Raw genomic sequence first — 13,216 nt, forward strand, 5'->3', positions numbered from 1 at the left:
CAAAAAATAAGCCCCCACACCGCTCTATTGACAGAAAAATAAAAAAGTAGTGGTTCTTGGAAAGCGGGGAGGAAAAACGAAAAAGCAAAACATGAATCAGTTCGTAAAGGGTTAATTACTTTCTAATGAAAAAACATTTATGACCACATGTGGGGTATTGCCGTACTCGGGAGAAATTGCTTTACAAACGTTGGGGTGCATTTTCTCGTTTATCCTTTGTGAAATTGAAAAAATTCAACATTTTAGTGGAAATAATGTTGATATTAATTTTCACGGCCTAATTCTAATAAATTCTGCAAAAGACGTGTGGGGCCTAAATGCTCACTATACCCCTAGATAGATTCCTTAAGTGGTGTAGTTTCCCAAATGGGGTTACTTTTGGGGGGCTTCCACTGTTTCGGTCTCTCAGGGGCTTTGCAAATTCGACATGACACCCAAAAACATTCCAGCTAAATTTGAGCTCCAAAAGCCAAATAGCGCTCCTTCCCTTCTAAGCCCCGGTGTGGGTCCAAACAGTAGTTTATTACCACATATGGGGTATTTACGTAATCAGGAGAAATTGTTTTACAAATGTTGGGGCGCTTTTTCTCCTTTATTCCTTGTAAAAATTAAAAATGGCTACCTTTTTTCAGAAAAAAAGTAGATTTTCATCTTCACATACTAATTCAAATAAATTTAGCAAAAAAACTGTGGGTTCAAAATGCTAACTATACCCATAGATAAATTCCTTGAGGGGTATAGTTTCCAAAATGGGGTCACTTTTGGGGTGTTTCCACTGTTTTGGCAGCACAAGGCCTCCTCACACCTGACATTGTACCTAAAATATATTCTAATAAAATAGAGGCCCAAAATCCACTAGGTGCTCCTTTGCTTCTGAGGCTGGTGTTTCAGTCCATGACCGAACTAGGGCCACATGTGGGGTATTTCTAAAAACTGCAGAATCTGGGCAATAAATATTGAGTTGCATTTCTTGGGTAAAACCTTCTGTGGTACAGAAAAAATTTATTACAAATGAATTTTTGAAGAAAAAAAATGAAATTTTTAAATTTCACCTCTACTTTGCTTTAATTCCTGTGAAACGCCTAAAGGGCTAAAATACTTTGTGAATGCTGTTTTGAATACTTTGATGGGTGCAGTTTTCAAAATGGGGTGATTTATGGTGACTTTCTAATATATAAGGCACTCAAAGCCACTTCAGAACTGAACTGGTCCCTGAAAAAATAGCCTTTTGAAATTTTCTTGAAAATATGAGAAATTGCTGCTAAAGTTCTAAGCCTTGTGACGTCCTAGAGAAATAAAAGAATGTTCAAAAAATGACGCAAACATAAAGTAGACATATGGGAAATATAAACTAGTATGTATTTTGTGTGGTATTACTATCTGTTTTACAAGTAAATACATTAAAATTTAGAAAAATGCTAATTTTTGCTAATTTTCTCTAAATCTTGGCGTTTCTTACAAATAAATATTGAATTTAATGACAAAATTTTTTCAGTATCATAAAGTACAACATGTCACGAGAAAACAATCCCAGAATCGCTTGGATAGGTAAAAGCATTCTGGAGTTATTACCACATAAAGTGACACATGTCAGATTTGCAAAAATGGGGCTGGTCCTGAAGGCCAAAACAGGCTTAGACACTAAGGGGTTAAGTTGCTTAGTGATATTGACCAGGAAAGTGAATCACTATATTATGACTTCTATATAGATGCTATTCCAATCAAAGATGAACATTTTGGCCTGACTGACTAAATTTACATGTTGTATCTGGTTTCACCTCATGTGACTGTAATCTGAACTGATGAGCTCTGAAGACTATTTTATAGTCACTTGGTTATGACCTATTATAAGTAGTTCAGTCAGAAAAAAATCCCATAAATATTAAGTGAAAAAATGTGATATCTTGCAGTTCTGTTCACCCAGGTGTACTTATGTAATAAATCATTCTCTGATAGGATAACTTGGAAGCTTCTTGGCTGGATCTCCAGCTATGAAGACTTAAAGAGGCTCTGTCATCACATTATAAGTGGCCTATATTGTACATGATGTGATCGGCGCTGTAATGTAGATTACAGCAGTGTTCTTTATTTAGAAAAATGATCATTTTTGATGGAGTTATGACCTATATTAGATGTATGCTAATTACTTTCTTAATGGACAACTGGGGGTGTTTTACTTTTTGACCAAGTGGGCGTTGTGGAGAGAAGTGTATGACGCTGACCAATCAGCGTCATACACTTCTCTCCATTCATTTATTCAGCACATAGTGCTCTTATTACATCACTATGTGCAGCCACATAAATACACTATAACGTTACTCAAGTGTCCTGACAGTGAATATACATTACCTCCAGCCAGGACGTGATGTCTATTCAGAATCCTGACACTTCTGTAGAGTCTGTGTGATATTTACAGCAGGGCAAGCGTAATCTCGTTTTAAATGATAGGTTACATCGTAATCTCGCGAGATTACGCTTGCCTTGCTGTAAATCTCACACAAACGTTAGCGAAGTGTCAGGATTCTGAACAGACATCACATCCTGGCTGGAGGTGATGCCTATTCATTGTCAGGACACTTGAGTAACGTTAATGTGTGTGTATTAGGCTGCACATAGTGATCTAGCAAGATTACTATATGCTGTGTAAATGAATGGGGAGAAGTGTATGACGCTGATTGGTCACTGATTGGTCAGCATTATACACTTCCCTCCACAACGCCCACTTGGCCAAAAAGTAAAACACGCTCAGTTGTCCATTAAGAAACTCAAGCTAAAATAGGTGATAACTCCATCAAAAATGATCTACATTACAGCGCCAATCACATTATGTAGAAGATAGGCCACTTATAATGTGGTCCAGTATAAGGAAAAAAAAAAATCGGGGAAATCCAAGGGCGCAGCCGTATCCAGATAAAATTGTTTTTATTTTGTACATAGAACAACAACAAAAAGGATTGTGTTTCGAAGCCGTACCGGCCTCTTCGTCAGGTCAGAGTACAAGTGATTGTCCTACGAAAGCACACAGTTTATATAATCCAAAAAACAGATGACTACCGGGTTAAGTGAGAGGTCAGATTAAAAGGCGGGTTCAAACAGGTTGTTCTCAATGAAATAGGCCTGTTAACCCCTTATAAACTTGTATATATACATAAACACATATATATATGTATTGATAAATATCAACCAAGTTTATATAGAATTAAAAAATAGTAATAAAAGTTTATATATATACACAGAGAAAAAATTACATTAGAAATTGTTAAAACAATTGCATTCGAAAGAATATATCTAAAAGACATGGAGCATATACATATATATACACACACACATACGTCTATCTTAAAAAACACGTGAAAAGACTATCCAAAAAGATGTAACTTCCTATATGCGCTAATTGGAAATATACAAATAAATAAATAAATAAATGAATGCCTGGACATAAAAACAAATTAGTGCAGAAAATAAAAATGACATTAGGAATGATCACATCATATATCTATATCCACTATATAAAAAGACAAAACGTGTTATGTAATGGTCTACTTGAATTCATTCAGAAATGTCGGTTTTTGTGTTTTTAGTTTGAAGATGGTTTTACTATATACATTCAGACCTGTCAGTTTTAGTGTTTTTAATTTGTGGATAGAAAAATATATTGTGACAATCTGAGTAACTAAGGTCTAATCAATAGGGATAATGACTAGAAACAGCTCTCTTAAAATCACGGACAAAGACCATCCAAAAAGGAATATGAATGAGATACTCTATATATACACTGGATGAGAACATATAAGCACCTAAAAGAATACATATCTAGACATAGAAAAAAGTATTATGAAATTTATAAAGATATTTGGAAAGATCCCATTTCATGTCTACATACATTATATATGGAGCCAAAAAACTGCATTAAATAATGGTCTCATTGAGTTCGTTCAGACCTGCCGGTTTCAGTGTTTTTAATTTATAAATCCAAAATATTTCTTTTTTACAAAGAACGTTAAAACGGTCAGGGTAACTTACTGAGATCTGGTCGATTGGGGTGATAGTAAAACATGCAAAATTTCCCTCATGTGCTATAGTACAATGTCTGGAGACACTATGGAGCAAAAATTTATTTTTACAATTAAACCTATGTTTATTCAATCTACAATGTAGGGGCTGAATTGTCCTTCCTACATATTGAATACCACATATACAGTTTATAAGATAGATCACAAAGCTAGATCGACAGTTTAGCTTCGTTTCAATGTTAAATAATTTTTCTGTTTGGTGTGATCTAAAAGTATATGTTTTGTCCGTAATTGATTTACAACAAAGACATCTATTTTGTCCACATTTAAAGCTCCCCTTTTCTAATAGTGGGTCGTATAGTTGTATTTTTTGTGGTTGATTTATTTAAAGAATTTGAAGATTTCTCTAGGGTGGAATTACAACACCACATTGATGTAATTTTTCTTACGATTTATCTGTCAGAAAAAATATCTCCAAGGGGTTTACGCATGCCTTTTTCGTCCACCTTTAAGGACGACCCAATCTTTACCTCAGATTGGGAGTCCTTTATGGAGGAATGCACTAAGGGGATGATGAACCGTCTATTGATTAAGAGACAAACTCTATGTGAAACATTAACTATTAAAATAGAAAGCCTAATGGAATCATTAAAAGTATATTCTCTACATCATGACTTTCACACTATAAACCATAGGATTACTAATCGTATATTCAGACTAGAACAAGACCTCATTGAAAGAAAGGCTAATAAATTAGCAAGAGATAGATTGGACTATCTTTCCAATCAAATTAGAACCTGGAATGTACCCATAGTACAACCCCAAAAAGCAGAAACCCTGAAAAGTATTCAGCAACGGGTAATGCCTACTCTAATACCAAGTATAAATCACAATAAAAATAATAATGAGGAATTAAGAACAGCTTATAATAAATCCAATAGACTTTTTTTGAACAGCAAATATATTAGATCTAACAATAATAAAAAAATGCGACAACCTATGAATGAGCCTTTTATAAGACCCCATGGGGATACACCAAATAAGAAAGGTATGGGCAATAAAGATGTGATCTCCACCCCTATTCATGTTTTCAAAGAAACCAATGAACGAGCCAAGAGTTTTATATCAGATGGAGATATGGATTTATCGATATTAACCACGCATGACACCTCTAATGACCAACTATCTAATACTGTAATTAATACTGAAGACTTTAATGGGGAAATACTCTTCCTAGATAGCCCTGATCTGTCAAAAGTTACGACTACTATTGACAATACAAGAAAAGGTTCTACTATGTCAGTTCCATTTCTTACCCCGGCATTATGTGTCACACCTATAGGAGAGCGAAATCTCAGACCTGTAGAGAATATATTATCTCCCTCTTCCCCCTCTCCCTCCTCATCATCTTTTTTAGAGATACCACCTTGCCAAAATTCCCAACAGTTGGCTATAAGCGAATTTTTCCGCCCGAAAAAAAGAAAAAATCTTATAGAGGAACCAGGGGAGGCAAAAAGAAAAAGAGAGTAAAAGTCTCTTCGCCCCCCACCTCTGTGTTACCACTTGTATCAATTTTTAACCTTTCCGATTACATTTTAAACAAATCTGAAATTTCTCTCCTGGAAAAGGGTCTCGCTTTTTGCCCTACTTCTGGTATAAATGGGTTTGATGTATTTATTGATCTACATCGGTTCATTAGGAAATTAACATTAAAAAGATACTTCCAACTAACATCTTATAAATCACGGGTTGATAAAGACCAATCTGGTCTAGATAATATTCAACAGAATGAATCACCCCCTATCTTTAAACACACCAGTCTGAAAGCACCCTCAAAGTTCTATCCTGTAGCCCATCAGGGTAATTTTATCAATACTTTTTATCATCTAGTGGGTAGAGATTTGGAAGACGTAGAATCGCAATATCTTCCACATAAGAACAATTTATCTTATAGTGAAAAACAAGCTCTGAAGAACCTTAAAGCTAATACATCAATTGTAATAAGATCGGCAGACAAAGGTGGTGGCACAGTAATCCAGAATACGGTGGATTATTTTAATGAAGCTTCAAATATTCTATCGGACACAAATTATTATGTCTGTCTTGATTACAATCCCATCGAGAACATCATTAAAAATCTTAGATCACTGATAGATCAAGCTTTCTCAGATAGGGTTCTCAACAAGAATGAAAGGAAATACCTTACCCCACAAAACTCTAATCTACCATTTTATTACCACCTGCCAAAAATACACAAAGACCCCAACAATCCACCTGGTAGACCTATTATTTCTGGTATTCAGTCACCCACCTGTCATTTGTCTCATTATTTAGACCTGATTTTACAAAAATATGTCGTAAATCTGCCCAGTTTTTTGAAAGACTCAACACAGCTCATTAATGAACTGCGTTTAGTTTCACCGAAAAATAATCCACTTCTGATTACTTTGGACGTGAGTGCACTATATAGCAATATTGAGCACTCTTTAGGAATAAGAACCCTCAAAAATATGTTTGAAAAAGACAAAGATCTCCAACCAATTCAAATAAAATTTTACCTTGAGAGTATGGAATTCATTTTAAAAAATAATATTTTTTCGTTCGATAATAATATATACCATCAAGTTAAGGGCACAGCGATGGGCACCAGAGTAGCACCGAGCTACGCTAATATTTTTATGGGGGCTTTTGAAGACTTATTTATATGGAATCACCCATGGGCTAGGAAACATATTCTCTTATACAAAAGATATATAGACGATTTGATTTTTATATGGAATGGCGACCTGAGAAGTGCCACCAATTTTTGTAATTCATTAAATGAAAACCTATGGGGTATCAATTTCACCTATAATATTCAAGAAAAAGAAATTGACTATCTGGATTTGACAATTACCTATTCAGGTGACAAGTTTTTAACATGCAATTTTTTTAAGAAAGTGGACATTAATAGTTACTTAAATTTTAACAGTGGCCACTACTCGAAATGGCTCAAAAATATTCCATATAGCCAATATAAGAGAATTAGGAAAAACTGTACCCTTAGGTGTGATTTTAAAAAACAAAGCAAAATATTATACAAACGTTTTAAAGATAAAGGGTATCCAGATACACTATTAACCGATGCATATAAGAAAACCTCTGCATTGTCCCAAGAAGACTGCTTAATAAAATATACCAATAATGTACTAGAATATGGCAGTGTACCTAAAGAACAAAATGATGAGAAGAATCGAGATGATTTCGGTTTTAATTTTATTACACAATATAATACAGCGAATAAGAAAATAGGAGAGATATTAAAAAGGCATTGGCATATACTACAAAATGACCCGTTTTTACAAAAAACCTTACCTCCAAAACCACATGTAACGTTCAAAAGAGCTAGAACAATAAAAAATATTCTTGCTCCAAGTCGGGTGAATCTGTCTTTTTTAAAAGACTCGTCACAAAAAATACAACTATACGACCCACTATTAGAAAAGGGGAGCTTTAAATGTGGACAAAATAGATGTCTTTGTTGTAAATCAATTACGGACAAAACATATACTTTTAGATCACACCAAACAGAAAAATTATTTAACATTGAAACGAAGCTAAACTGTCGATCTAGCTTTGTGATCTATCTTATAAACTGTATATGTGGTATTCAATATGTAGGAAGGACAATTCAGCCCCTACATTGTAGATTGAATAAACATAGGTTTAATTGTAAAAATAAATTTTTGCTCCATAGTGTCTCCAGACATTGTACTATAGCACATGAGGGAAATTTTGCATGTTTTACTATCACCCCAATCGACCAGATCTCAGTAAGTTACCCTGACCGTTTTAACGTTCTTTGTAAAAAAGAAATATTTTGGATTTATAAATTAAAAACACTGAAACCGGCAGGTCTGAACGAACTCAATGAGACCATTATTTAATGCAGTTTTTTGGCTCCATATATAATGTATGTAGACATGAAATGGGATCTTTCCAAATATCTTTATAAATTTCATAATACTTTTTTCTATGTCTAGATATGTATTCTTTTAGGTGCTTATATGTTCTCATCCAGTGTATATATAGAGTATCTCATTCATATTCCTTTTTGGATGGTCTTTGTCCGTGATTTTAAGAGAGCTGTTTCTAGTCATTATCCCTATTGATTAGACCTTAGTTACTCAGATTGTCACAATATATTTTTCTATCCACAAATTAAAAACACTAAAACTGACAGGTCTGAATGTATATAGTAAAACCATCTTCAAACTAAAAACACAAAAACCGACATTTCTGAATGAATTCAAGTAGACCATTACATAACACGTTTTGTCTTTTTATATAGTGGATATAGATATATGATGTGATCATTCCTAATGTCATTTTTATTTTCTGCACTAATTTGTTTTTATGTCCAGGCATTCATTTATTTATTTATTTATTTGTATATTTCCAATTAGCGCATATAGGAAGTTACATCTTTTTGGATAGTCTTTTCACGTGTTTTTTAAGATAGACGTATGTGTGTGTGTATATATATGTATATGCTCCATGTCTTTTAGATATATTCTTTCGAATGCAATTGTTTTAACAATTTCTAATGTAATTTTTTCTCTGTGTATATATATACACTTTTATTACTATTTTTTAATTCTATATAAACTTGGTTGATATTTATCAATACATATATATATGTGTTTATGTATATATACAAGTTTATAAGGGGTTAACAGGCCTATTTCATTGAGAACAACCTGTTTGAACCCGCCTTTTAATCTGACCTCTCACTTAACCCGGTAGTCATCTGTTTTTTGGATTATATAAACTGTGTGCTTTCGTAGGACAATCACTTGTACTCTGACCTGACGAAGAGGCCGGTACGGCTTCGAAACACAATCCTTTTTGTTGTTGTTCTATGTACAAAATAAAAACAATTTTATCTGGATACGGCTGCGCCCTTGGATTTCCCCGATTTTTTTTTCCTTATACTGGATTTATTCAGCGGATATTGAACCTCAAATCTCCGGACTGGGAACTGTGGCTGCAACCGACTCTGACAGAGCTACCTCTGAATGCACGTGTGGGATGTTGTGCTCCTAGCATAACATCACCAGGTCAGTACCCTTGACCATATACATTTTTTCGTTATACATACAAATTCAGGCACGATGTGCGCTTTGTTTTTATCTTTATTTCCATAGCGTGATACTTATAATGTGGTGACAGAGCCTCTTTAAGTGGGCCTTGCATGGAACATTCCAAAGGTTTCTAAATTGAACAATGCTTCTAGGAGAGAATACCTCCATACATACGGAGCTCGACGGAGCATGCCACCATTTTCTTTCAGGTTGATATAGTAACCAACAGAGACAACCTCTATATGGCTTTGTATAAAAAGTGGAGATACAGAAAAGGAGTCATTCACCACTATATCAGCTCTATTACAGTTCCGTAAAAAAGGGAGCCACAATACAGCTATGAGCCCTAATAAATTTTTGAAAACAAAAATAAACCTAGTGCTTGAAATACTTGCTATTCAAATTTAACCAGAGAATACCGCACTTGAACTAGTCATAAAACAATCTGAAACTAGCAAATTTTAGCTGTCAAGTTTAAAAGGCTCTAAGCAGGAATGTCTTTCAAGTTATCTGGCTATTTTTGTGGTTGCCTATTGACCCCATCTTCTTTAGTGTTTTTGTTATATCTATACTCTGTGAAATTTCTACCGGTCTACACACTTCTTGTGTTCAAGTGTTTTAGAGTATCCACATACAGTATGTATGTCTGTGGCATTTGTAATCTACTTAAGTAATTACGTCTATTTGTCCTGTTTACCTGTCTATGAATTTGTCTGACTGACCCATTTATGTCTAGTTATGTAATCATCATAAGTGCCTGCCTGCCTACATTTATGTCTCTGTCCAATTTATTTATCTCGTTTTCTTTGCATACATCTGTACTTCCAGTACAACTATATCTGCCTCAGGGGTAGAACTAACAAGAGCAATATTTGGATCAAGCATTGTAAGGGGACTTACAATATCAATATATTACAACATCAATATTATTTTAGTTTCCTACAAGTTGGTAGGAACAGTTAATGGCCAATCAGGAATGAAAGATGGTGAATGACCTCGGGAAGCTTTACACAGGAGAATACGTACTTTGCATTAACTTCTGAAGAACACAGATATTGCACTTGCACATGTCTAAACATTTATACTAGCCCTAGTCATGTATTAGCTTATAGCAATCTGACATAGTTGTCTTTACCTGTAAAGTTGACATTACGAATGTACTTCAATAGTTCAGCGCCATCAACTGGGTCCATGCGACTGCATAATCCAACACTCCCAGGACACACAGCTTTGTGCATATTATGAAGAGCATGGGCCATTGCATACACTGCATCGATGACAAATTGTACCTTGCCTTCCTGTTCATATGCAGACCCCACACCAATTCTCTCCTGATCTGTGCAAAAGGGAACCATAAAAAAGTCACTTTTTTATTTCTGTGACATATGGAAAACCTAGACAATACATCTAAAGCCTATATATATATATATATATATATATATATATATATACAGATAGGTCCAGAATTATTTGGACAGTGACACAAGTTTTGCCATTTTAGCTGTCTACCAACACGTATTGAATATACAGTTATATAGTCAATATCGGCTTAAAATGAAGACTCACAGCATTAATTTCAGGCTATTCATATCCTAATTTGAGAAAGGGTTTAGGAATTACAGCACTTTAATATGTAGCTGCCTCTTTTTTAAGGGACCAAAGGTAATTGGACAGTTATCTCAAAAGCTATTTAATGGGGCTGCATGGGCCATTCCCTCGTTAATCCATCATCAATTAAGCAGGTGAAATATTTGGAGTTGATTCCAGGTGTGGCTTTTGCATTTGGAAGCTGTTGCTGTGAAGTGTCAAGATGAGATTATCACATTCTTGGACCTTGTGATAAGTAAGTCAGAGTCTGGCAAACTAAGGACGCAGATACATAGGAAACCAACTGCCACAAACACCCTGTTGAGGTGGGATATTTGGCATCCTAAACCCCTTCGTAAAGGGATTCCCCAGTGGCAGTATCTGCGCACTCTGAGAAATTGTACAGACTTCTCTGACTATCAAAGAGCAGCGTCAGAGCTGAAATGGAGGTTTAGGAGTAGGGGATACCCAGAGTGGGTCCTCAGAGATGTGCATCAGCATGCTCTCTCAACAAATAGGAATGACTTACTGAATCTAAGAGTTCGGGAGACCCAGGAAATGGGTGTAAGGATCATAGGGACCTATGATTCTCAACACCAGCAAGTTTGACGGATACTTAATACCTTCTGGGGGATTTTGAAAGCTGATCCAGATATAGGAGAACTGTTGGATGATGACATGGTTGCCAAGGGCCCCAACATTGACCTATCGCTGTGGGTCATGTAAAGCCTGTGAATTCATAACAGTAGGCAGGAGATTTTCTAACACGACCACAGGACGTGTGTATAAAAATTATGACTTTGTGAACTGTAAGATGAAAGGGATCATATATCTAATGACGTGTAGCTGCGGTATCCAATATGTGGGTACGACCATTAGGGAATTCCGCAGACGTGTCAGATACCATGTTAATGATATGGCAAAACAAGTGGAGACCCCAATTTTCCGTCTTATGTAGGAAAAGCATCAGAGCAATTCAAATCATCTGAGCTTTTTGGGGATCGAGAGGGTTCGTCCCCCACTGCGTGGTGAGAATTGGGACAAACGCATTTTGCAGAGGGAGGCACGTTGGATATTTGCCATGGGCACGGTTAAGCCAGTTGGACTCAATTACAATATTTACTTCACTTGTTTTCTTTAATAGCTCTATTGTCTGGGTGTTAATAAGGGTCAAAGGTGACTCTACCTGGCAGTTAATTTAGTTCATACTTGCCCAGAGGGTTTCCCCAATTGCTATATTGGTACATTTCAGTCTAATATTTATTCAACAGTTCCATGTTTCTCTTATCTATATCATAGAATAGTCACACTCTATCTGTTAAGTATTGCGGTGGATAAGGGTAGTCGATAGAGGACTTATCCATTACTGTTTTACTTTCTGGGTGATAGTTCCGAATATATCACTCTAATTTAAAAAGATAAATTGTCTTTTATGTCCCAGTTCTCTTTGTATTTGAGAGATTCATCTGGTTTTCTTTCATTCTCTGATCTAAAGTCCTTACTTGTGTCTTGTAGTGCGCTGCTACTTGTTGGCCGCTTTTAGTTCCCATAGTTATTTGATGCTTTGCGTCTATTGGTTGACCCAAGGGGGCAGAGTTTAGGACTAGCCCGCAGCAATGGACAAGTGTCATGTCGATGTGACGCTGTCTGATTGGGCAGTGAAAAGGGCTCGTTCTGCCCTGGGTGGGAGGGGCTAAAACTATAAATAGCCGGCATCTAACGGCGCGCATTGCGGTCAGACACCAGTGCCGTCACTGATATCTACACAACAGGCGGGCTTGATAGAAACACTGAGCTGTGTCTCAGCTACCCCTGTTGTGAATGAATTTACACCTCTGATGAAACATCCGAGTGATAGTAGGATGTAGAAACGTGTTAGATGTTCTACTAATGTTCTATTTTGTTTGACTCTTAACTACTATCCCAGGCAGGCATCAGTTACATTTGTTTTAACTCGATAGGGAAATTGTTAGTTTGTAACAGAAGGGTGTGCAGTGCTACAGCTGATTGCCCTCTGTTGCCACTCTATCCTGGTCGCGCTCTGCATGGCAGCCTGTTATCAGATATTTTGGCTAGTTTAGCCAAAACCCCAGGTTTTAATAAGTTGATTTAATAAAATATTTTTAAGCATTCTTATTCAAGCGGATTTATTTGAATTTACAAGTGGACGCAAAAGCCACTATCTTTGATATATATAAATTTTGTTCCCCAGCTAGAATGGCTGATTAAGGGCAGGTCATTTATTTTCTCTACAAGAGACCAATTTGTAATTGATTAATAGGGAAATATTCACTGCTATAATTTATCATTTAGGACATGGATTCAGAAGTTGGTGCAAATTAGACATTGGTTAGCTAATAAATTACTCAAGCATACTCATCAAGGAGTTGTTCAATCTTTTTAATACTATGTTTAATACAAAGTACTTATTGAAGATCTGTCAGGGCGAACAAAATCTATTCGTAACTTTTAGTTAGTGATGAAGTATATGCC

At 35.7% G+C, this 13,216-nt stretch overlaps 1 protein-coding gene across 2 annotated transcripts in view; it reads right to left on the reverse strand.

The window, feature by feature from the left end:
* Positions 1–13,216, reverse strand: part of GRM4 (glutamate metabotropic receptor 4) — a 238,888-nt gene that overhangs the window by 44,502 nt on the left and 181,170 nt on the right. For both annotated transcript variants that reach the window (XM_075853515.1, XM_075853516.1), the window contains exon 7: positions 10,272–10,472. In XM_075853515.1, coding sequence (XP_075709630.1) covers positions 10,272–10,472 — 201 coding nt within the window. The remainder of the gene's footprint in view (positions 1–10,271; positions 10,473–13,216) is intronic.

The sequence above is a fragment of the Rhinoderma darwinii genome, chromosome 2 (genome assembly GCF_050947455.1).
Source record: "Rhinoderma darwinii isolate aRhiDar2 chromosome 2, aRhiDar2.hap1, whole genome shotgun sequence".
Lineage (NCBI taxonomy): Eukaryota > Metazoa > Chordata > Amphibia > Anura > Rhinodermatidae > Rhinoderma > Rhinoderma darwinii.